This window comes from Macrosteles quadrilineatus, unplaced genomic scaffold (genome assembly GCF_028750875.1).
Source record: "Macrosteles quadrilineatus isolate MER2022 unplaced genomic scaffold, UCM_ALF_1.0 Scaffold_4__1_contigs__length_99947679, whole genome shotgun sequence".
Classification (NCBI taxonomy): domain Eukaryota; kingdom Metazoa; phylum Arthropoda; class Insecta; order Hemiptera; family Cicadellidae; genus Macrosteles; species Macrosteles quadrilineatus.
This window is the reverse complement of record NW_026542597.1, coordinates 77,174,558-77,201,470: the sequence shown is the minus strand read 5'-3', so window position 1 is coordinate 77,201,470 and position 26,913 is coordinate 77,174,558. Positions and strand designations below refer to the sequence as shown.

Genomic DNA, 26,913 nt, shown 5'->3' with positions numbered 1-26,913 from the left:
GATGCTAATCGAATCGAATCGAGAATCGATGGCGTAGGCGTCCTGACTCCTGGCGTCTCGGTCTCGGTAACCCCAAACAAGTACTCTTGTCATGTCATACAAGTAATTAATTGTTCCATGTTTCACAGACCAAAACTTTAGATTAAAATATTAAGATAGTAAAAAATAATACTCATTTCGGTTTTTAATCAGGCAATTAGTAAAAAGTGGTTTCTTACTACCAAAATGAGCGAATTGGACTCGTTGTACGGAAGCTCCATATCCGTGGATACAATGAAAACTATTGCTGAAAGTATTGGTATTGGAAGTCTTCCTGACGAAGGTGCCAGAGAGTTAGCTGAAGATATAACGTATCGGCTAAAGCACGTCATTCAGGTTTGGTTTTGCAGTATTTTTCATATCTAGCTTAGGTGTGCTCAAAATTATTCATAGGGTGTCCAAAGTTGTAGGTTAGGTCTATGTTGACTATCCTTATATTACTAGGCTTACTGCTACTGTCAACCTGAATTGAATTAGAGATGGACATCGATAGGTCAACCATCGATGTTCATCATCTATGCCAACCATTGATGTACGGTACTTACCAAAAACATCGATGTTTTCTATAACATCAATGTTCGGTAATTATTTACCCTATTTACACTGGGATTTGATGTAATTTTGATATGTATACTTACAGTATTTTTAACGCTGAATCCAAAAATGCAATCAGTTTTGGTCGGAGAGATTCCTAAGTGGCCGTACAATTATATAATTAATATTAAGCTTCGGTTTTGTTGATATCGCTTGCGCATTTTTGATATCGTTATTTCATTGTGTTTCACCCACTATTTAATTGTGCAAAAACAGTCTGGAAGTTGCATAAATTAATGAGTCGGTTCATTATAACCTAACCTTTACCTTCCTAATCTAACCTCACTTCAAAACACTTAATACAGTCACGAATCCGCATAAAACCCGACCTACCTTCCTCACATGCCTAAATAAGAACTGATCATTTGGTTTCAAAACGAATTGATTTGATTTCATTCCGCATTAGATCAAGTATAAACAGTTGTTTGCTCTTCTCGCTCAGTCCTCACTCTTCACTCAGTACGGACCCGTCCAGACCACGCCATATTGCCATTACCTTCAGTACCGCTCAATTATCCTTGTTAGATTCGTAATCCTAACCTTCGTTTTACGGCCGCTACCGCCACTTAGGAATCTCTCCGACCAAAACTGATTGCATTTTTGGATTCAGCGTTAAAAATACTGTAAGTAGACATATACAAATTACATCATATCCCAGTGTAAATACGGTAAATATTTGCCCAATGTTCTATTAACCCTCCAACTGGCAGCACGACTATACCTAAAAGTCCCCGCAGGTGGTTTCTGTAGTGGCAGCAACTATAATAGTCACGTTTTGCAAGTTTTTGGTATATAGGCCTAACTCAAAATAAATGACTAAAAACGATTGTAAGTTAGAAAGGAATAATTTTCATACCGTTAGAAAGATAAGAAATCTAATGGTAATTCTGAGCAATTACTTGGTCAACCCCAATTTTTTTCATACTTCACTACGGTCATCAGGATGTTCTTAGAAAACAAGAAACATATAATTTAAGCCCCGCAAGGTTAAGTTAAGTTAGGTTATGAATTAACCCAACCTAACCAAACATAACGGTACCTACTGTCGCAACTGGCCTTAGAGATGTATGTGAAACTAAAAAAACATAATTCAGCCCCGAATATACCGGTATGTTATATAAAAATAGAAATTACCTCAGTAATCGCAGGCTTCATTGTCCTCATCTGAGTCAGCGGCAACTGAATCAGTTTTCTGTAGCGATGGTTCCCTGTTGTAAACTTCACCGATAGCCCGAAACAAGTGGTGTAGACTCGATTCTATTCCAACAGTTAAACTGTGTTTTTCTTCATTTAACGTCATCGACCCGCCACATTGTGGACACACTTTGGTACGTTGCAAAACGCTGTGTTCGTACAAAAAACGTGTTAACTTTTCCTGATCTTCACTTAAAACCGTGAAACTAAGTGCAACGAGTTCTCACACCTGTCACATAAAAAAGGATTAAGGAACCACTAGCCATAGCCATAACGGTACTGTCACAACTGGCCTTCCGCGCGTCTCCCACAAGCCACTGTTATCGCTTGGAATTTGAAAGTTCTTATTGCTCTGCAACCTGTACGATGGCCTGTGGGGCTTAAATGATAGGTATGTTTCTTGTTTTCTAAGAACATCCTGATGACCGTAGTAAAGTATGAAAAAAATTGGGGTTGACCAAGTAATTGCTCAGAATTACCAATCTAATCTTGCAGCTTTGATACAAAGATGAACTTTAACTTATAAAAAAAAAGAGATTAGGCCTACTGTATTTGAGCACTAAAGTGAATGAAAATTTCGAGCAAAGTTAGTTGCAGCCATGTTACGTGTCACAAAACTGCCAAATACAGTACCTAAGTTTCAAAAATTATAACAAGCGATATTTTTTTGTCTAAAAAGAAACAGGTGCTACCACTGCAATCCTATATATAATACGAGTAAAGTTTGAATACTTGTCAACTCGATCTGGGAATCGGCTCTAACAAAAACGTTTATATTTACGGAATAACTAAGTTCTGGGTCAAAAATAAGTTCTAGACCAGTCGTATAGCCAGGAAGAATCTATTTTCGCCATAATATGAGTACAAACTTTTGAAAATTTAACATGGGCCTTATGAGAAAACATTCCGCCATTGTTGTCATTTTGTTTACATTTTAAGACATAACTTGACGTTCTGTACCCACGGGCACCTTAGCTTGCGCATGCGCAGAAGTTCTTTATCCACAGTATACTAGCAAAACAAAATACAGTACAAAAGGAAAAACATCAGTTGTTACTATTAAGCAAAGATTAAACTGAACTCGATACATAGTAGTCAAGGGTAGCAGTGTGGAGTGTGGGATCTGTTAATGACGATTAGATTACGGTATCTGAAATTTTAAAATGCAATGTAAAGGGAGGGAAACAGGTCCGTGACGTAGGAAGTGATGAAGGAAGTAGTTAAAGGTGAGCAGTCTGGAGTGTGGGAACTGTTTACAACGATTATATTAAGATATCTGCAATCCTAAAATGATATGGGAAGGGAGGGAAACAGGTCCATGACGTAGGAAGTGGTAAAGGAAGTAGTCAAGGCGAGTAGTCTGGAGTGTGGGAACTGTTTATGACGATTAGATTAAGGTATCTGCAATCTTAAAATGATATAGGAAGGGAGGGAAACAGGTCCGCGACATAGGAAGTGGCGAAGGAAGTTGTGAAGGCGAGTAGTCCGGAGTGTGGGCACTGTTTTTGAAGATAAGATTAAGGTATCTGCAATCATAAAATGAGATCGGGAGGGAGGGAAACAGGTCCGCGACGTAGGAAGTGGTGAAGGAAGTAGTCATAGCGAGTAGTCCGGAGTGTGTGAACTGTTTTTGAAGATAAGATTAAGGTATTTGAAATCTTAAAATTCTATGGGATGGGAGGGAAACAGGTCCGCGACGTAAGAAGTGGTGAAGGAAGTAGTCAAGGTGAGTAGTCCGAAGTGTGGGTACTGTTTTTAAAGATTAGATTAAGGTATCTGCAATCTTAAAATGATATGGGAAGGGAGGGAAACAGGTCCACGACGTAGGAAGTGGTGAAGGGTTTAGTAAATGCGAGTAGTCCAGAGTGTGTGAACTTTTTATGACGATTAATTTAAGATATTTGCAATCCTAAAATGAAATGCTATGGGGAGGGGGGAAACAAGTTCGCGACGTAGGAAGTGGTGAAGGAAGTAGTCCAGGCGAGTAGTCCGGAGTGTGGGAACTGCTTTTGAAGATTAGATTAAGGTATTTGCAATCTTAAAATGATATGGGGAGGGAGGTAAACAGGGCCGCGACGTAGGAAGTGGTGAAGGAAGTAGTCAAAGCGAGTAGTCTGGAGTGTGGGATCTGTTTATGACGATTAGATTAAGGTTTCTGCAATCTTAAAATGCTATGAGAAGGGAGGGAAAAAGGTCCGCGACGTAGGAAGTGGTGAAGGAAGTAGTAAAGGCGAGCAGTCCGGAGTTCGGGAACTGTTTATGACGATTGGATTAAGGTATCTGCAATCCTAAAATGCTATGGAAAGGGAGGGAAACAGGTCTGCGACGTAGGAAGTGGTAAAGGTAGTAGTAAAGGCAAGCAGTCCGGAGTGCGGGAACAGTTTATGACGATTGAATTAAGGTATCTGCAATCTTAAAATGCTATTGGAAGGGAAGGAAACAGATCCACGACGTAGGAAGTGGTGAACGAAGTAGTAAAGGCGAGCAGTGTGGAGTTTGGGAATGGATTAATGTATCTGCAATACTAAGACTGCTTTCATATTAAACTAATGATTTTACCTGAGCAAAGCTCGGTCCCCAGGTACTAAGAAATAAATTTCCTATATTACTGCGCAAAAATAATTTTTATATAGGCCTACCTACATTTTATTCTCTGAAATATATAATTATCCGTATGATAATTGATAATGTAGGCGATCTCATTCGAAAATTCATGAAATTCTGTGCATTGTGGTATTTTATTGTTATAGATTGCACCGCTGGTGCTGAAGTTACAGGTTTTATTTTTCGTGAATATTTGTCTGACTAACTAACCTCAATCTCTATTGACCAACAACTAAAAAGTCGAGTTTTGGTGTGATTTTACTTAAATAGGTAGGCCTAGGTATTAATTTAAATCGTGACTTATAACACAGAAAACATACTACTATAACCCAGAATGCCAACCGCATTGTAAAAAGCGTTAAGTACTTTGAGAGAGTTTTGCCTGTCAATTCGTAGGCAGCGCCACCAGCGTTGCTATGCTGAGTGCAATACCATCAATGTAAAATGCATTTAACATAGATAGAAATACATTGATGTTTTGAAAACTTAGACTATTGTTGGTCATCCCTAACCTGAAATCACACAGCTCCTCATATTTGTAGGGTACAGAACACTGTGGTCAGAACTCTGTAAATGTTTTACACCATTCCGTAAAAGCTTTTAAGTTTTAAGTAACTTACAGTAGCTACATAACAAAATCCAACAGTTAAGTATAAGTTGACTATTTATTTTAGGATGCAGCAAAGTTCATGCACCATGGAAAACGGATAAAACTTTCAACTTCAGATGTTGATAACGCTCTAAAGTCAAAGAACATAGAGGTAAGTTAAGTAAGTTATTCAATATCAAAGTCAGTTAGTAGATATGCCAGTGTCTGTATAACTGGTCTCTTGTCATTGATGCAAGATTATAACTTTATATTTTTATTGATTCTGCTTTTAAAACCAAATAAACTTTATGCATTTTTTCTCAAGATTAGGCTAACCACTTTAAACCAATAAATCTATTTCAATTAGTATTAGACATAACTTGAATAATTTTTTGTTAAATAGGCCTATCATATCTTCATCGTTTTATTTCAGCCACTTTATGGATTTCACGTTCCTGACTTTATTCCGTTTCGTTTTGCTTCGGGTGGTGGACGAGAGCTTCACTTCACCGAGGAAAAGGAAGTTGATTTAAATGAAATAATCAACGGGCCAGTTTCTAAATTGCCGTTGGAGGTTACTCTGAGAGGTAGGTCCTAGTTTCTAATGCACTACAGGGTACTTTCCTGTTAAAGGGAACATTCATTATTATCGATGATTTTTTTTTCGATATATCGATATTTTTGTTTTCCGATCAGATCTATTACAAATTGACAACAACAACTAACTGATCTTGTTTAGGCTAAAATAGTCTATATGGATTAAGAAATGAAACTGTTCTAAGCTAACCTAACATAACCAACCAAACTTGCTGTACCATATTTTAAAACTTCCGTTTGGGTTTGATAATTGGAAAGGCAAGTTAAACACGGAATTTTTAATTGTTACAGCAAGTTTGGTTAGTTATGTTAGGTTATTTTTTTAGAACAGTTTCATATACTGAACAATATTTATCTTAGTTGTCAGCTGATATGTTTCAATTTGTTAATATCGATATATCGAAAAAAATCATCGATAATAATGAATGTTCCCTTTAACAGGAAAGTACCCACTACAGTATCAGATCTTATTTTTCGCCTAGTTAATTTCACTGACAGATTATACCCTACTATTTTTCTTTTGGTAAGTTAGGCCCTACTCATTTTAATACTTATTGTAAGTTGTGTAAAGACAAAAACATATCTTATTTCTGATATTTTAGGTTGTGTTGTGTCATAGCTTATTGTGGAACGAGTAATTGTTTTGTACTGTGATAATTACAAAATATAAAAAAAATATTCTAGAAAGCAAAACCGGAGTCCCAATGAAAAAGGAAAATTAATTAAAATTGCAGGTAAAAAGATTACAAAAGATTTTTTTGTCGATTTGTATTCTGAACCAAAACCTATACTGGTACTCCGGTACTTTGGTATTATCCGGAGGCCACCCATATACAGCGCACTGCGGCGGTTGTGTTAGGTTGGGTTATCATAAATATGTTTGTAGGACTTTCTTCGTTTTGTTTTGGATCGAACGATACCAGATGAGTCATACTTTGGTCCGCCAAATCCCCTCCAAGTAGGCCAAGGTCAGGTCGTTGACCGGAGCGTGCGCATCACCTGTCACTGCGCCTGTATCTGGATCAGTGTCCTGAGTGATGACTCATCTGGTATCGTTCAATTCACAACGAAATGAGGAAAGTCTTACAAACATATTAATGTTAACCCAACCTAACATAACCGCCGCAGCGCGCTGTATACCTACTTGGTGGAGTATATTTGGCAGCTAGCGGTGGTGACGCATTCAACTCCATCCTCACCGACATCGCTGTATTCTGAAAGGCAGAACTCTAAGGCCGCTTATCGTAATCATGTCAAATTTGGACAGTAATTAAGCGTCTTCATCTGACAAAGCAAATAAAGTTTGCAATCCTTGGCTATTTGTAAAAGTAAAGGCCTACTTACTAGGGGTGTGCGAGTATTCGAACATCGAGCTTTTTCGAGCCGAATAGCGTCCTATTCGGCTCGGCTCGTGATTTTCAAAAAGTTTGAAATGTTCGAGCCGAATACTTATTGAACTAGCAAATAAAAATTAAATTAATAAATAAGGAACTAACTTTCATTTAAATTTACTCTCCGTTTCATAATTCTGTCTTGATAAGCAAGAACCTCAGCTCAGTCAAGACGCAATGATTATCGATCGTAATTTTGAGGAAACTACCACCTATCGCGTTGTCTTTCCAACACAACTATTCGTATCGTAATATACAACGCAGTGCGAGTGCGTGATTGGCTAAGTCGCTATGACGACACACGGTTGCCACGGCAACCTACATTGCGCACTGAGCACTGCGCCTTGTGTGGGAGGGGAGATTATACCAACAAACTATTTCAGGAATTCTATTTTGGGACGGATGAAAGATAAGGAAGAAACAAAAGTGGTCACGTGTGCAAATGTAGTGGGCGACACAATAAGGCTGTAAACGTAAACGAGTATCGTCGTGTCGTTGTTCCTTGTTTGTTTACTTTTTAAGATTCCTTATCAAACGCCCCTATCTGCTATCTCTCTTTCTCTCTCTCTCTAACAATGTACTGATTAAACAAGATTGTGGTTGACGACTTTTCTACTTATAAGTTTCCCTGCGGTTATTTTAGTTCAATCAATCCCATAACCTTTCTAATGTTTATCAAAATAATTAATTAATATGTTTTATATTTTATTTCCTTTAAACCAACCCCTATTTACCATCTGTATTTTATAGAATAAAATGTTTGTTTATAAAGTTTGACTGGCCACACAATTTTGTACCTATTTTATTTTGTATAAAAGTAACAGTTACTTTGAGGATTATATATATATCAATAAGTGGCGCGTGCTGTAATGAGTGCTTTTTATTTTCAAAATAAGTAATGAGTTATTAATTTTTGATAGTACGGGTCATTAAATACCATAATGTGATGTAGTTTCCTATTTGTATCTTGCAAATAATAATAATTGATAGTTAATTCTGGAAATGAAAAATAGTGATCGCATTCATAAACCTGTTGTCAAAACAGCAACGAGGGTGTAAGGGTTTATTGTTTCAGACGCAAGGGTGTTTCAAGGACAAAGTGTTGGGCCACCCGGATGGGGGGGGGAGGGGGCGGTGAGACTGTGTGAAGGGGAGGAAACTGGTTTTGGCTATTTATTGATTAGTTCGCCGACCCTTCTAGATGACAAAATTGAGTGACAGTGTTAAATCATCGTGTTCTGCATTTCATTTCTTGTTTACTTTGTGTGTTATTCTATTAATTCTAGTGCTTTGGTCTATTTCCTCTATATGTCAATTATATATTTTTTAATATATAAGTAAAACTTGTCTCTCCACCTTTTTGGATCCAAACCAACCATGTTCTTTTTTGATTAATAGGATTCATTTAGAGGTGTGCGGATATCCGAAAAATCGGGTCGGATTCGGTTCGGATATCCGTATCCAAACCGGGCCCAAATTCGATATCCGACACTATCCGTTATTTATCCGACTTTTTCGGATATACAATATATTTTGACGTTTTGGACAGAAAACTAAATCTCCATAGCTACCATTAGTTTCCCAGGACAAAATTACAGCAATACGTTTCCAACGACCTAACAGCAAACGGCAAAGAAGCCGTATGATGCAATACTGATAACTAGTTTAGTCGTTATCGGCTGTTTTGCTTTACGATTAGATTCGTCTGGAATGAACAGGCATAAAGCAAAAAAGAACTACCATGGTCAAATGAAAGTCAACTCGTGCTTGTCTCGCTCCTGATACTAGGGGCGCTGTAATAGTTTATTTACAGTACTGTAAAGATAACAACGTCATTCTTTCTCTTTGTTCTTCTATTTCTTGGGTTTCCCTTCATCACGCATTCAACATGTTGTCATGGTTACTAATCACCCATGTCGTTATCAGCTTTTGTGACATAGCGCACAGCATGGGGTAAAACTTGACGAAAATCGGTTAATTTTTACCTACCAATTAAGTACTACTTTATTGGTATTTGGTACTGTATTAATAATCGGTCAAAATGGCCGATTTTTGTCAAATTTTACACCAAATTTATTGAAATTTCAAGGTGAATATTAATAAAACAATTATTACCAAATATTTGTATTCATTGAAAAGATTGATTTGTTGTATTGGGTTCCCCACTGAGTGCAGCCGAGCGGCACTAATGAGGGTCGGACCTTCTTGCGGGTGAACAATAGACGGCTTATCAGACCCACCCCTTCCCCGTGGTCTGGAGAAAGCTTGTAAACAAACTATTGCACAAGCCATTGGGCTGCTTCAACTACAATTTTGTCAAATGAACTGTGATGTTTTAAAATCAAAAACAATAATTTGGGACCATACTGCTTAACAATAATGGACTGCAATTATTGTTAAACATACGATCCATTTTTACATTAAACAAAAATATTTTGTGCATGGAAAACAACAAGAATAATCACGTGTTTTTAAATTTATTTTGTATTTATTTATACAAAATAGAATTAAATATTCATAGTAGTTACAATATACATATGTAATCGACTTGCTAGTTGTTTTGTCGTCATTCAAGGTCGCGTTGCTGTTCTGTCATGAAAGACAATCTGATTGTCTCAGTCTGCACTGCATATCTCTTCAGGCCTTCAATCGATATCCTTTTATTTCTTGCATCTTCATTTAGTTCAGTTCAGTTCTTATCGTGATTATCTACTATTTGATGTCTTGACAATTCTCAATGTTTAAAAACATATTAAAATAACATTGTGTTTATTTAAAAATTGACTGAACATTATTATTACTATTATTCACTTTTTTAAGAAAAAAAAAGTTTAATAATTAAGATAAGGTTAGGCCTACGCTAGGAAAAGCTCGACTCGAAAAAGCTCGAGCTCGAATATTTTTTAAAAAGCTCGGCTCGGCTCGGCTCGAGGTTGAAAATCACTATTCGCACACCCCTACTACTTACTCTAAAAAAATAATTCTTCATTTGAGCGGAAATTTCATTGATTTATCTAATAATCTTGCTGTTTCTTAGCTCATTGGTTGTGCATTGACGGAGTTCAACCGACAATCCCAGAGAACCCCCCACCAGTGTCAAAAGATTTGCAGAAGTTGGAAGCTATTGATCCTGTGGCCAAGCTATCCAAAGTGTCTAAGGGTGACAATGCTGGAAAACCAACTGTTGGGTCAGTCATGGTTGTTATTGCTAAGTTTAGTAAACAAATATTTTGACTTAAATTTTTAACTTAATGGAACCATGATTTACCATAGTCTTTTTCATAGGTACATAATATTTTTTAAGCCTTTGTCATTACATTTACAAACAAAAGATGGTCATTTAACCATTCTCGCCACTGGTACAAGGTACAAAACAAAGATTTGTTGGACACAACCAAAGAATGAATTTTTTTATATTCTGAAATTATTCACCGTTTTACTATTACATTTCAACCAACTATAACTTAAAAAACTAATAACTCACAAGTCATTGGTGTGTAGGAAGGTGCACAAACTCCGCAACGTGGAGACTGTTCATGTTAAACAACTCGCGACCCACGAGTTGTCCGTGGAACAGCAACTCTACTACAAGGAGATAACTGAAGCCTGCGTCGGCTCCGATGAAGGCAGAAGAGCTGTGAGTTAATATTTTGATTTATTTTTGACTTAGCCTAGTCAAAACAGTTTTGAGCTTATTCAAAAATACCAGTATTGGTAAATTAGTAGTTTTAAGCCTACTAAAGGCTACGTTGGATACTCGTTTGATTAGTATGATTGCTGTACTGTACAGTAGCAACTGGTTTCAACGTTGCATAAAGTTAGGCTCAGAATCAAAACAAATTAGTAAAACCTATGAACTTAATATAGTCTTAACTACCGGTACCTATACCAAATTATCCTAATTTTGTCAATTTTTTATAGATAAACTTATGACAATTTAAGAGTAAATTTCTGTCCTGTGCCCCGGTATGTAGTGTGTTTTGATGTTTACGATGGTTGGCCTACTTGCTTTTAGTTATTTTAAACCTACTTTAAACGTCTTTTAGCTTAAGCTAAATTACGATCTGTTTTTATATCATAAGTGTTTTATAGCCAGTTGATGTTGTTGTTATTTAATACTATTTCCAAAAAGTAAAGCACTCCCTGTAAAAGTAAGTCATACATATTTATTTGCCATAAGCTTTTTGACATAAAACACATTATTAAAATTCAACAGACGTTAACATTTTTCAATTACACAATTGATCTCGTTTTCAAGTAAAATAATACTAATTTCCCTTGATAGATTTTTACGACGCCAACACACCAGGAGTGTTTTAATGTTTAGATGAATGTTGAATGAATTAGAGGGTAGATTTGCTATGATGCTGACAAAGGTGGTTCTTTGTCAAAAACCATACATTAAAAACACAATAGTAAACTTCAACTAACTCCAGTTTTGATCCATTAAAAATGTACTGATTTCTCAGGATTGAACTGGCAACCTTCTGATTGCTCATGTACCAAATTATTCCTAATTTCACCCTACTTACCTAACCTACTTTGTGGTTGTTTTGTAGGAAGCACTACAGAGTCTGGCCTCTGACCCTGGCCTACACGAGATGTTGCCCAGAATGTGTACGTTTATTGCGGAAGGAGTCAAAGTGAACGTGGTTCAGAACAACCTGGCTCTGCTCATTTACTTGATGCGAATGGTCAAAGCGCTTTTGGAAAACCAGAGTCTTTATTTGGAAAAATATGTAAGTATAATCAATAACTTTTAGTTTCTGGGTTGGACACCGCCTGTGTATTAGTGCAGTAAAAATAAGATAAAAATTCCATAAACCTAAAAAAAATTAGCACAACCGGGGAATTTGGTACAGATGTTGGGTGTACCTTCCTTTTGAACATACTAAAAGTCCCCTAAAATTGAAGCTGTGCTACGGCCGCCATATTGGTAAATTGCGGCATATTTCTGTATTTTTTCGCTATAGTGACTTTAATTTTAGAGATACACGAAAAAGCTAAATGTACAAAATGTAGGTCATCTAAAAATACACATTTTTTGTATTAACCATCTTTCTCTAAACCCTACGGTTTTTGAGTTATTTGTTATTAAGTATATTTAGTTTTTTCTATTTATCAAAAATATGTGAAACACATGGAAATTGACCGTTACTTTCAAGGATTATGATAATTTATCCTATTTAGTTAAATAGTGCGATACTATAAAATCTAAAAATTTAAGCTTATTTTATGAGTAAAACAACTCCGCCACAGCAAACCTGCAGACTCAGCAAATTTCCATTTGATTGGATGTTTTATTTAAATAAAATTAGATTCAACAGGTACCTAGGTTTGCTGCTGCAGGTAGGTTATTATAGTGTTTTTTTTTTTTTTTTTTTTTTTAGTAAAATATCAATAACTTAGTATAAAATAATTAATTTTCCAAGCTTGATCATAATAAATCTATAAACAAACAAACTGCAACAGTTAACTAATTCATAATAATAGCATGATAGCTTAAGATTTACAATTTACAAATTTAAATATACAAATTTTGGTTGTGTTTACTGAAAATATGGCGATTATTCGTCACGATTCGAATACTAACCTAATTCAATTCAATTCAATTCAATTCAAAACCACTTTATTCATTTCCTGTACATAATACATTGAATAGTGTCAACAGTTGTTTAGGCCTAATAGTTATGAAATACATTTTTAACATAATAAAATAAAAACAAAATTTTACAAACTTAATTTTTTTTTTAAGTCTAAACAAAAAATACATAAATTGAATTTGTTTTTGACTTCAAAGACTATTCAACTCTTCAAAAGAAAAAATAGCCTTGCTGATGAGAAATCTCTTTAATTTATTTTTAAATATTGTTTTGGAAGTCTCTGATTTAATTTCAATTGGGAGATTATTATAAAATTTTGATCCCGCATACATGGGTTTTTTCTCAAAAAGTTTTAGACTATGGTGGCCAATTGCAAGGTTTTCCCGATTTCTGGTGAAATAATTATGACTATCCCCAACTCGTTCCAAATCATGAAGTCTGTCCTTTACTGATAAAATTGTTTCATAAACGTACATTCCGTAAATTGTCATTATATTTTCCGATTTAAAATGTTCTTTATTAACAGAAGTTTCAAAATCTAAATTGCAGATAATTCTAATAGCTTTCATTTGCTTTTTTAGAATAGAATTCAAATTGTAATAACTAGTTGCACCATAAAGTGAAATCCCAAAAGATATACTTGAGTGGATATATGAAAAATATATAACTTTTAAAGTTTGTTTTTCACAAAAGGGTTTCAATCTAGATAAAGCAAATAATCCTGATGTGATTTTGGCAAGTAACTTTTCAACGTGACTGTTCCATTTCAGATTTTTATCAATTACCAATCCCAAGAATTTCATGTTGTCCATACTTAGAATTTCTGTGTTCTCGAGTCTGATGATTGGTTTATTTTGATCACCTAATTCTCGAGTTTGAAAACTAATGAAATTTGTCTTATCTGGATTAAGAAGCAAATTATTCGAATTAAAAAAATTATTTAAAACTGCTATATCGGAATTTGCCTTAAGTTCAATTTCATCATTTGATTTTGCAGTGATTTTCAAATTAGTATCATCGGCATATAGGCAAAGTTCACTCAAGTCACTGAGTTGGGGAAAGTCTCTAAAGTAACAAATGAATAATAAAGGGCCTAAGATGGACCCCTGAGGCACTCCAAATTTCACATCTCTAATAGAGGATCGGTAATGAATTTTATAGTTTTTGTTGTTTTGGTGAATTAATTCTACAAACTGTTTTCTGTTGGAAAGGTAAGACTTCAGTAACTTTAATGCATTGTTCTTTATCCCTAATTTGCTTAGCTTTGAAAGTAAAAGGTCATGTGATATTGAATCAAAGGCTTTACTTAAATCCATAAATAATCCTACCACTTTCAATTTACTGTCCAAACTATCAATAATAGATTCAACAAACTTTGTGGCAGCTGTTATTACAGATCTACCACTGCGGAAACCATGTTGACATTCTTCAAAAAGGCAATTCTTTTCAAAAAAATTTACTAGTTGATTATAGATTACTTTTTCATAAACTTTAGAAATAGCGGGAAGCAATGCTATTGGTCTGTAGTTTGAAACTAAGTACTTGTCCCCTTTTTTGAAAAGCGGTTTTAATTTTGCTAATTTAAGTTTATCAGGAAAAATACCAGAAATTAATGAAGAGTTAATGATGTGAGTGATTGGTTTAAGTAATACGAATCTTGCTTTTTTTAGGAGTACCACAGGAATACCATCATATCCTGTACTAAAAGAATTTTTTAGGTGATTTAAAATGTAATCAATTTCTTTCTCATCAACAAAGCTAAATTTAAAATTGTTAGTACTAATTAACAACAGATCATTTTCTGAACTATTTTCTGTCTCAACTTGAGTTTGCTCCATACTACATATTGAAGTGTCCTCAATTAAATCTGCAAAATAATTATTAAATTGGTTACAAACCAAAGAAGGCTCAGTACATACAATGTCATTTGATTTTAAAATTATGTTTTGTATATCCTTTGCTTCAATTGGTTTTCATAAGGAGATGAAGCAAATAATTTATTTAAGTACTGTAATATTAACTCGTACCAAGTATCGGAAATATTGTATGCAGTGAGGGAATCAACCATATTTTGTAAACTACGCAATAGTCATATTAATATTTTATACTCATTTTTACCCATTTAATAAATTAACATTTTAATATTTTGATGGCACTACCACTATCACTCTGATATCAACTAAGTGGGATGAATAATTGTCGTAAACCTAGAAAAGTAACCGTTGTTTGCGATAGGTTTCGCCGATTTTTGATAAATAAAACTAACTATATACTATACCATACTTAATTAGTCACCAACATGAACCAGACACGAAAAACACCCTTCCAAATTTACAATGGGATGTCAAGTATAGTTAGTTAGTGTGGTGGTGCCATCAAAATACTAAAATGTTAACTATTAAATGGGTAAAAAATTAAGATAAAATATTAATATGACTATTGCGTACTTTACAAAATATGTTAGATCACCTTACTGCATACAATATTTTCGGTGCTTGTTACGAATTAATATTACTTAAATAACAGGCTCCATCTCCTTTTGAAAACCCATTTGGTTGATATTCTAATCGTGACTAATCGCCATCTACCAAAATTTGTAAATTGTAAATCTTAAGCTATCATGCTATTATTATGAATTAGTTAACTGTTGCAGTTTGTTTGTTTATAGATTTATTATGATCAAGCTTGGAAAATTAATTATTTTATACTAAGTTATTGATATTTTACTAAAAAAAAAAACAAAAAAAACACTATAATAACCTACCTGCAGCAGCAAACCTAGGTACCTGTTGAATCTAATTTTATTTAAGTAAAACATCCAATCAAATGGAAATTTGCTGAGTCTGCAGGTTTGCTGTGGCGGAGTTGTTTTACTCATAAAATAAGCTTAAATTTTTAGATTTTATAGTATCGCACTAATTAACTAAATTTATTTATCTATATAATTCTGTAAGACCAAATTTTTACCAGAAAATTGTGGACGTCTGGTAAGTCGCAGAAAAGTGGGAGGGGTCTTAAATTAAAGGTCTTGACCCCAGGGACTCGGGAAAAATAGCAGAATTCCCATAAAGTTACCAGAAAACGAGATATAACGTAAAATATCCACCATAAGAAATGCATGGGGACTGAAAAACGTCTGCATTCTATCAGCTGTTACTTATTTATTTGCAATGTTTACATTTATTCCGAAAGTCAATTTTGGTAAATAATGTTTCAAAATGAATTGTGTTTAATTTTTTTGTTTTCCCTTTTTATAATGAGTGAAGTAACTAGACAGGGTAGGGGAAGACCTGCAAGACGTGGATGCTAGACGTGGAAGAGTGTCCATGAAATTCAACAGACTTAAGAAATGCAAAAGAGAACGTCATGTAGGGCCTAACTGTGAAAGAAATCTAGAAGCTGTTTTACAACCAGTCTTTAGAAGAACGCTGGAAAATGAGTTGAGTGTTGTTTCTCACAATCTAGGTCCTCTGCACTTGCATGCATTGTGGCGTATTTCACTTCTCAGAGGAGGCCACATGGACATTTCAACGCATGTTGCCACAATGGACATGCCACAACCACAAGTAAATGACGAACTAAAAGAACTGTTTTTACATGATTCGAACTTCATAAAAAACATAAGGCAATGCAACAGTGCAATGGCTTTTGCGTTGCTTTCCGCTACACAAAAGAGAGATTCCGGGAAATGGGCCTTACTGTCTTAAAATTCAGGGACAAATTCATAGATATATTTCTGACTTACCGCGAAATGGGGACTTGCCTTCATAATAATTTTTACCTTTACATGTGGTTCTCAAAATGGAAACTATAACAGAATTCGTAAGATTACAAAACAAATCATCAATTTTAAACTAGAAAAGATGTGCAATATTGGGCTGTATGATTTCAGCTCTGATTCGTCGTTCTCCGGACTCAGGCCAAACCGTGTGCACGTTTCCATTTCTTAATAATATTAACATTAATCATTATTTTACAATTGTATTTCATTGACACATCAGAAGCAACTAATATACGACTCCAACGGAAGGAAAACCAAGATATAAAACGAAAAACGCTGTTAATTTTAAGTAACATAAAATTGATAATTTTAAAAACATAGGCCTATTTCGAATATTTGTAATTTTATATATGGTTTTTTTATTGTAGTCTAAATTAGGGGCTTGGCCCCTATAGGCCACTAGTAGGATAAATTATCATAATCCTTGAAAGTAACGGTCAATTTCCATGTGTTTCACATATTTTTGATAAATAGAAAAAACTAAATATACTTAATAACAAATAACTCAAAAACCGTAGGGTTTAGAGAAAGATGGTAAATACAAAAAATGTGTATTTTTAGATGACCTACATTTTGTACGTTTAGCTTTTTCGTGTATCTCTAAAATTAAAGTCACTATAGCGAAAAATACAGAAATATGCCGCCATTTACCAATATGGCGGCCGTAGCACAGCTTCAATTTTAGGGGACTTTTAGTATGTTCAAAAGGAAGGTACACCCAACATCTGTACCAAATTCCCCGGTTGTGCTAATTTTTTTGGGGTCAAAACATATTTTTACTGTGCTATATATGGTCGAGTTCTCCACAGTATATACAGGGTGTCCCGTGTAAACAGCCAAACTGTGGGAAATGTTTCTATGGGCCAAAATAAAGAGAAAATCAAGAATAACATTTTTTTCAAATTGCTTCGTTAATCAGATATCCGCAATTTTGTTTTTTCCATTTAAATCTTTTTATCTTTGAATTTTTATAACCGATCGATATAAATCTTGGTATATGTATGTTAAGGTAAAACAGATCCACGTTAGAAAAAATATTTTAATCCAATAAAAACTTCAAAATGGCAACCATTTTAATTTTTAAAATTGAAATTGCTTAAAAAATGGCTAATGTTATGAAAAAATGTCTAGAACGCTTTTATTTAGCATTTAAAATTTCCTATCAAACTACACCAAGTTTGATTACCATTTTTAGTTGTAAAACGATGTCGAACAAGGTTAGGCCAGCTAGAATTGCCTCATTTTACAACAAAAAATCCAGATATTTCAGTTATTTATGAATTGATCTTTTTGAACTTGGTGTTGTTTGATAGAAAAACGCTAAATAAAAGTATTTTAGACTTTTTCATAATATAAGCCATTTTTTAGCAATATCAACTTTAAAAATTAAAATGGCTGCCAGTTTTTCTCTTAACGGGGTTCTGTTTTACCTTAACATACTTGTACCAAGTTTCATAAAGATCGGTTGAAAAAATTCAAACGTAAAAATATTTTAATTTAGGCCTATGCAAAAAATACAAAATGGCTGATATCTGGTTAACAAAGCAATTTTGGAAAAAGGTTATTTGTGATTTTCTCTTTATTTTGACCCAATGAATCACTAAGTAAATTATGTCCGCCTTTTTTTGAACACCCTTTATAGTCGATCAATCCTTTCTACAGAGAGATATTAAAGGATACTGGCTTATTTTGACAATCTGGAGCCTATTCATCATGTAACTGAAAGTAGCTTACTTGCTAATAAGCTATTTAAAAGGATTATAAATTATTAAAATGAGATATTTTGTTTGTTGAGTGGGGATGAGTCAGAAGGATGTTTTTGTCAACAAAATATTGTCTAACTTCCATTTTTATGAACCATTTAATGAACGTTTTCTCCGCCAGCTGCACGAGCTGATCCCTTCGGTGACGACGTGCATCGTGTCCAAACAGCTGTGTATGCGACCTGAGCTAGATAACCATTGGGCGCTGCGGGACTTTGCCTCTCGTCTCATGTCGCAAATCTGCAAGAACTTCAACACATCCACCAACAACGTGCAGACTAGGATAACGAGAATATTCGCCACAGCCATCAACAGCGACAGGTCTCCACTGTCCTCTCTATATGGCAGTATAGAAGGTGAGATGTTACTTATCTGAGTGTTTATAGGCTTCATGACTTTAAAATCCATCAATTTTAAGTCCATCCTCCAAAAATCTAAGAAAGATTAAAGGAAAGAAAGTGATTGTCCTCTAGTATGATGTAAGACTATAACTGCAGTAACAAAACTTGATGAGTTGAAGTTGGATTCATCAAAGATTAAAATTTGAGTTTATCAACTAGGTTCCAGAGTTACATTTCCTTAGTTGAACCCGCCATTTTCCTGTGCTGCTGTACAATCTAACTATAAAAATGTCCAAGTTGAAAAATTTAGAAAATTCAATTTTTATGGCTAAGTTTAATTTAGGCTAGAATTCTAGTGTTAAAAGATTGTCAAATGAATTTTAAGTTTAAAACTTATTTGTGTTGTGATAAATACCAGTGAGAATCAATTGTTACAATACAATCTCTATTATATACTAGGAAAATTCTAAATAAGGGACATATGATTTTAGAATTATGATTCAACATTGGATTTTTTAGCTGTTGTCTAATTATTCTGAGCATTTCTTTGACTTTACATATGAGTTTTACATATGAGTTATCCCCCAAGGTTTGTCAGAGCTGGGCACAGAAGTGGTGAAGGTGTTTATACTGCCGAAGGTGAAGCACATCGCAGACAGACTCGATCTGGCTAGTGAAGGTGGGACTGTCTCCATCACTGACAAGATAGCATCCGGACATATCAAACACCTGCTAGTGGTGAGTCAGTTCTATTCCGACCTAAAGCATCACTTTCGAGGGATAAATATGTTCAAAAATACAGCTAAGGAATTGTGAATGTCGTGAGGGTTTTCTGGTGCTTTTGTGGGTATTTTCCTAGAACTACAGTATTTGATTACGGAGTGGTTTATGCTACTGTTTTTTGTTCTGTCCACAGTCGGTTCCTTTTTAAGATGTTCTTGAAATTTTGATGTGTGGCGTTCCATATCATTTCATGCCTGACAACTAGTTATATTGTTTGTCCTCAAACACCAATAAAATTAGTTCGCTTTGACATTTCTAGTGATGTGTCGGTCCCAAAAGACAGTTCCTAGTTCTAACCGTTCTAGGCGAAATAACCGGGACTGAGAACCATTGGAAAATTGTTGGCTCTTCAGTCCGATGGTTCCATCAACTACTTTACTTACTTAGCTAATGCACTTCTTGGCCGTATTATATCTGTCCAAGAATTTTATTTTACATTCTTTTGTAGCTTCAGTCCTAGATATACTGATAAGCCCATCATAAAAGAGCCCCATCTCTTCCAATTGCTTTATATGTTTTCCTTTCAATGTCCTTCTTTTACGGTGTCTTCCCATTTCTTTTGTAGCCTTCCCTTCTCTCATTCCACTAGTTTCTCTCTCAAACCAGATTATCATTCTTTCATCCAGTTTTTAACCTGACCAAATCACTCAAGACTTGTCATTATCATTTTTTTTAAACAGTAGAACCCAAGATATTTCACACAATACTGGCTAGTAACGACAAATTAGAGGACGAAACACAACTCACACACGCTCATAACCACTCATAAAAACGGTCATTGCTTCTAAACTGTAATTAATTAGCCTACTGTGTTGATTGTTTGCTGTTTCTGTAAACTTTTCAGGATCTTTGGCTGTCTTAAGTTTACTTATGTTTCTAAGTTCACCAACTAAAATGGTCTCTCAATCACCTGACGTTTTCATACATTTATGCCTACCAGATTAACGTTTAGGCAAGGTTTACTGTATTGTCACATCAATGTCAATAACATTTACAAAATTATAATGTGCTGATGTAATGTGTGAACAGAAAGTGCTGACACCACTTCTGAAGACCACTAAGCAGCCGCCTGACAACATGGAGGAGTATAGGACAGAGTTTGGGTCGCTAGGTCCGATGCTGCACCAGGCTGTTGTCAAAGCTCGCACTGCTGCTACTACACCCAACTTGGCTCTCACTCAGCCCACCATCATACACTCTGGAGCCAGTAAGTACAACTAGATGATAGTTGTCGTTACAGGAGCCCCATTACAGTTTCTTTGGATAACATTGAGTTAAATAAGTTTGTGTTCAAGAAAATACTCTAGGCCAGGAGTTTGTTTTGATGAATAAACGGGTAGCAGAACTTACCTTAGAAAAAGTACAGGTTAGCCACGAGACTCATAAAATACACAATGATAATCATTTTACTTAGTTTTATTGAAGAAGGAATCTGATCAAAAATTTGAACTAAGTCAAATAAAAAACATACGTTCTTCTTGTACAATTTTGTTGTACATAGCTGTAACGCCAGGAGCATTTTTTTAGCGGGCACATCAAACGCTTTTGTTCAAATCTCCCCACATTCAAATCCCCTTAAAAGGGAAGGCATTAAAGTTCATAAAGATTGCAACTCCCACAAAGTAAGTGAAATTGGTTTGATTACAAAATGTTTGATCAAGTGCAATCAGTTTGGTAAGCATTGGTTGCAGTTTTTTCCCCAAGGCAAACACAACAGTGTTTTGATGTTTTTGACAGTAAAGAATTGTAAAAGCTCTCCTAAAGGTAGCATTTGTTTTTATGTGAACAATTGATTGGTAAACACAAATTATTGTATTTTAAACTTTAATATAAAAAAAAGAGCATTGCTCATTACTGCAGGTGAGATATTTATACTGTTTTTTAGTATATTGTTGCGGCTTGGGAAAAAAAAAACAACAATAAACACCCTCACACAGTCCAATCAGGCTCAAATAGTCAGTGAAAGGCTTGTCATGTCCTTTGCTGGACTTAATTGTAATGTTACTTTGAGAGGTTGTTTTATCGTTAAATATACTAACGTAAGCTGTAAACTTGATAACTTAGTAACGTCTGTCGCAGCCATGAGTCAGGCACGTACCATCACAATGCCCGGAGCCCCTAGACCTGTTCATTCAGGTGCTTTAGGCAGTTCTCAGCAGAAATACGTCATAGTTGCAGCCAGACCACCGCCTTCCCCATCACCAGTGAGTAGTTTTGACAATCTTTTCTAACACTATAACTTAAACCAATAAACCTGAGAGTTTTCACCTAACATAATTTTCTTCTAGGTATCTATTCCTGGTTTGTCGAGTCCTGTCCCATCCCCATCCACGCAAGGGCAAAGTCATCCTCGATCTTTATCTGCAACCGTTCCAAGATTCACAACCCCTCCTCTGGGTAAAAGCTTGAACTTACCTCCTGTAGGACAAAGATTCCTAGGTGATACAAATCTGTGCAAAACACAATCCATTTCCTCTTCCAACACCTCCTCACAATCTTCAAAGGTATGTTTGTGTGCTTTTCTTTGGTACACGTTTTGGTGAGGTTTGCTTATTAGCAGGTTTACAAATTATGTCTTGTAAAGCTACACTTTATTCCGTGTTAAGTGAGATTTTCACAAATTAACATTTACAGCAATGGGTTGAATTTGTTGATGCTTAAAAGAGATTGAGTGAAATGAATAGGGACACATTTCTTAAATAAGATTTAACATGCTAAATTAATTTATTTTGGACAAATAAAATAAAACAAAATTATTTCTGACAATAATTTACTTCATTAATTGGTAGGCCTAAGTTTTGCATGACATTTATTTTTAAAAGTCATAATTTACAACTTTCTATGTCAATTTTACTATACAAAATAATAAACCTCGTTGGTTAAAAAGAAATAAAAGACTGGGTGGTTAAAAGATTAAATGCAGGAAGTGAATTGCTTGAAATTGTGTAATTTTAAAGCTATTCGTGTTGCTTTGGGTATCTTGTGGTAAGGATCTTAACATTACCGGGCTTCAACAATTTAAAAATTATTCTTTTGAAATGACCTATACAAATAAATTGTCAAATTTGCCATTGACTTGAAAATGTAAAGGTAAACAAACAGATAAGTTATGATTAGATAAAAATTTAAATATTTAGATTAGAATAGTAGTAGTTGTATAAAACCGGCTTTTAACACTACTGAGCTGAGATTTATTTGTTTGATTTATCTTTATTCTTGCTACAAGTTATGCAATCTGTGCAAGGGGGGGGGGTGTTTGAGATGTTGGACAACTTCCTCTAAAGTGTAATGTTCTCAATCACATAATGTCACTGGCATTGGAATTATAACAATCTTACTTCATAGGTTAAGTAGTAACAAATCCATTAACACTTTGAGATACAAGGGATTAGTACCCATACACTTTTTGGGTCCAGGAGGAACTCAAGCTCTAAAATGTTGACATAAATAATAATTTCTCCGTAACTGATGTATAGGAGGAGAAAAAGAAGTATATTGTAGGTTAAACACTGTCCTTGTATAGTTGACACCCTGTAAACCATCTTGACTTTCCTACCCACTTGCTGTATACGAAGGTGCACCTAGACTAACACCGCAGAGCTTAGTACTCTAACTGCTTGCACGGCATGGCTTGACTAACAGGTGCAGGTGCCGCAGTCAGGCGCGTTGGTGAAGCTAGGTGGCAACAAACTGGTGGTTGTCTGTATGCCTAACTCACCCGCAGCCACGTCCGCTTCCATCATGGCTCAGGTAACGGAAATTGTACATGTTAATTTTTCAGTCCGAGGAATTTGTATGAAAAGGCTAAAACGTAATTTGTCAAACAATCCTTCACATTGCAACCTTCTTAGTGCTACTGCGCTCTACCCAATGTCATAATGAAAATTGGTAGGCCACGCTAGGAGATTTGAACCTAAATTGCAAGGCCAGAGAAAAAAATCATATCTTCCTTGGTTTTGCCACATGTATTTCCTATTAGCGTCAGGCAAAAAGTATACACTTGTCGGCAGATTAAGTTAAATACAAACAAAACTATAACAGATAAGCCTATCTACTAGACTCGTGTATATTGCTACAGGAATGACTGGAAGCAGATCTGTAGTCCTACTTGTGATCCTGTTAAACTTATATGGATAACACCTTATGAAGTGGATATTTTTGTAGACAATGGCCAAGTTCTAAATAACCACAGGAACAAATGTAGCAAATTTACCACAAGCTTATAAAAAAAATATTAAGGATTGTTTGATGAGGAACATTTTAACTATTATTTGTCAATGGTACACAATTTTATTTATATTTTGCATGGCTTTAAATGGTTGGACGCTTTTGGATTATATCATAGAGAATAAGAATTAAATATAGACCCACAGTCGTGCTGCGGTTACCAAAGGTTCTGGCGCATACCACTGGGAGCGCCATGTAGTTACGGTGTACCCACTACGTAACTATACGGAGCTCACAGCGGTGGGTGCTAGAACCTACGGTGACCGCAGCAGGGCTGAAAGTCTATATTTTAATTCTTTTTATCTATGATTATTTACAGGTATTGCAGGATATTTATTTGCAAATCGAGGCAATGTGTTATGCAATGTTGCTTTAGTGTGTTTTTCTGTTTTGGTAGTTTTCCTCCCTAATGCTTGTTCGGGTAACTGAGCACCATCTATAGAGTATATTTATGTATATCTATTCCTGTAACTTCCCATTTCGCTCTTGGAAAATATCAAATATTTTGTCAATCAAAACTAACTTTTAAATGATAATAGACGTTTACTGTTTTTATTACTTTTGAAATCAGAAAATTAATTTTATTTGACTAACTTATTAGTCAAAAAATGGCTGAATCACTGAATTGGTTTAGTTATTTATGTTAACCTATAAACACTGTCGATACTCTCTAAGCGGTAACCAGTGTTAACATAAAAAATACAGGCTTCTGTATGAGTCGGAAGAAAAATACTCAGATGTGTTGTGCATGTCATGTTGTAAGCTTGTACCTTTATTTAATTTTAAATATCTTGCTGGGCCTGCCCTTTAATGGCTTGTTATAAACTAGAATGAGATAAGAGTATTTTATTTTTTTATTTTAATATGCTGTTCTCGTTCTGTTTTAATTGCACATGATTTTCTATGTTAATGTAAATTTAACTAGCCTTTCTTAAGACATTGTTCTTTATAAGAACTTCTATTTAAATTTCACAGGCATGTAAAGCTTCATCTGGAACCACTAACAAAATGCAATTTTTGCATGACCCTAAGTGTATGAAAAGAGTCGGGATTGCCCAAATAACGTGAACATTTTTTTATTTTATGAAGCCTAGCTCCAGTTACGACCAAGCTAGCTACTTCAAATCTGATACTAACACCGTGTTTTTTACTTCATCTACTACTATTGTAGCCGGTTCCCCAAAACAACGTGAGGGATAATTGATGCTACTGCCAAATATGAATGACGTTCTGTGAAGGAGTAGGTTTCAATAGTAATGGAATCAATCCCTGTTGTTTCCGGTTGCCAGTTGAAAATTCTCTGAACTTTGGTCCTGGCTTTTAACGAGACTGATAAACCACAGCAGTTGGCCAACATAACTCCTCACGCGTTTTATATGTCGAATCAAAACACTTTACTACAGTCAGATCCTCATCTGGCAATGAATTTCCAAAGCGGTTGAAGACCAAGAGCATAGAATTTGTGATCCAGAACACGATTTATACTTGGTGGGAGCATCAATCCTCTTTCACAAAATTTTTAAACATAAGGACAAGACTTCATATTCCCATAGGGGTTTGTCTTCCTCAGATAGGAACTAGATTGCTTGGCTGCGACGAGAGCTCGGATAGATACCTTAATTTACAGATAACCCTAGTATTTTCCAACCCAAATAAACGTATCACATTTAAACTTCCTTACAACCTGACCTACTATGCTGTTTGGTCTCACCATCACTTAATTTGTCAGATATTAAACTATTTTTATAACTTCCAGGCTGGCCAACAAAACAAACTGTTTGTGACTTCACAGGGACAACCAATCAAGATGGAAACCGAAGAACAGATCATGGACGTCCACGTCACATGACGGACCCCGACCTTAACTCAAAGCAAATCAGGGATGAGTTAAAAACAATCAGTTGTCTTGTGAAATATGTACATAGATGTTTTTATTTGGGATTACCCTCTCTAATTTATTATTTCGTAATCATACTGTCACAGTATATTTTAGTTGTAATCAATATACAAGAAATATAAACAAGGTATGGATGTTATTAATTGGTATATTATTTTCTGAGTTGACCTCCTTATACTGTAAAAGAGTTACTTTTCCTTTTATAATACACTAGCAGCAAAACCTGGCGTTGCCCAGGTCTAAATACCATGCACAATAAAAAACACATAAGTCCTTAATCAAAATGTTTATTTTTCTATCCTCGATTTGCAATCTTTTTCAATTCCCTGTATTGTTACAATACAATCTTACTTTGCAATATTTTTCCCTGCAGCACATTCATATTTGGCTTTGCTGTCCCCAGCAGCACATTCATATTTGGCTTTGCTGTCCCCAGCTGTCAATATTCTTTGTTTATTTTTAAATATGAATACTTAATAGATAGACATTGGAAATTGCAGAGCCACATGGGTGGAGGGAGCCCCAAGGGAGTTCAAAAATGGGAATGGGACAGAAACCTTCCCGTAGTGTAAAAGCTTCATCACGATCGGATAGCCGGTTTGGTAACGCATTAAGGACAAACATAGATTTGATTTTATATTTATAGATTATGAAAGAAGGAATGCATACACAACTAACCTACTGAAAATAAAGAGTTCCAGGCAGATGAAAGCACACAAGTTTACAACATAATTAACTTGATATTTTGCCCCAACTAGGGGCTTCTTCAGAAGAAAGACGTACAATGATAGAAGGATGATCTACTTCTTTATTCTGAAGAAGACCCCTTGTAGGGGCAAAATATCTAGTTAAGTTTGTCAGGAACTTTTTGTGTGCTTCCAACTGGCTGGAACTCTTTTTCTTAAGTACGTTAGTTGTATATCCATTTATTCCAAAATTTATTTTGAGACAAAGTGCTTAAACCTAAAAAAAGTGAAAAACTGCAGTATTTTTTTTTTATAAAATACCGATACAAGATATAATGTTTAGCCATAGCTTTGAAATAATTTTTTCATCACTCCTTGACGAAAGTAACTATTTTCGATAACAGCTGATATCAATGAAAGTAGTCGTTTCCCAAGCTCTAATTTAGGGCGAGGGAAAATCGATCAGCTGATTTTCCCTCGCTCTAAATTTACTTTCCCTCGCTCTCAATTAGTTCTCCATTTATTCACTACGCGCGCCAGTGTTTTGTTACGGTTTAATTTAATGATTTTAATCAGCTGTATGTATTTTTAAAAGTTGTGTTATTCTTTTATTTTGATGTTTAAACAAAATTTATTGAGAAATATACGTAGGTTTCTTTTTAGAAGATTTTATTTTATTTTGATGTTCAATCAAATTAATTGAGAAATCAAATTGTTTTAATATACTGAGGTCTGCTATTCTGTGTTTGTGTATTTTTGCGTCGTGATGAAAAGTATCGTTCATAACTCGTACCGAAAGTTATTATCCGGCACTTGCTCCATTA

The 26,913-nt window shown here is 35.0% G+C and overlaps 1 protein-coding gene across 3 annotated transcripts; it reads left to right on the top strand.

The window, feature by feature from the left end:
- Window positions 1-105: 105 nt before the first annotated feature.
- On the top strand, window positions 106-25,542 carry LOC128992594 (transcription initiation factor TFIID subunit 6-like). Of its 3 annotated transcripts, none has more exons than XM_054416248.1 (12): window positions 106-375; window positions 5,106-5,192; window positions 5,454-5,607; window positions 10,046-10,196; window positions 10,510-10,645; window positions 11,568-11,747; window positions 18,277-18,511; window positions 19,086-19,234; window positions 20,309-20,486; window positions 21,344-21,483; window positions 22,922-23,029; window positions 25,263-25,542. In XM_054416248.1, exons 1-12 carry the CDS (start codon window positions 226-228, stop codon window positions 25,353-25,355), a joined length of 1,761 nt encoding a protein of 586 aa, XP_054272223.1. In that variant the 5' UTR covers window positions 106-225; the 3' UTR covers window positions 25,356-25,542. The 3 variants fall into 3 exon arrangements, with proteins under 3 accessions (XP_054272223.1, XP_054272224.1, XP_054272225.1); XM_054416249.1 differs by having other exon boundaries at window positions 107-375; window positions 21,359-21,483; XM_054416250.1 differs by lacking the exon at window positions 22,922-23,029 and having other exon boundaries at window positions 107-375.
- The last annotated feature ends 1,371 nt before the right edge of the window (window positions 25,543-26,913 follow it).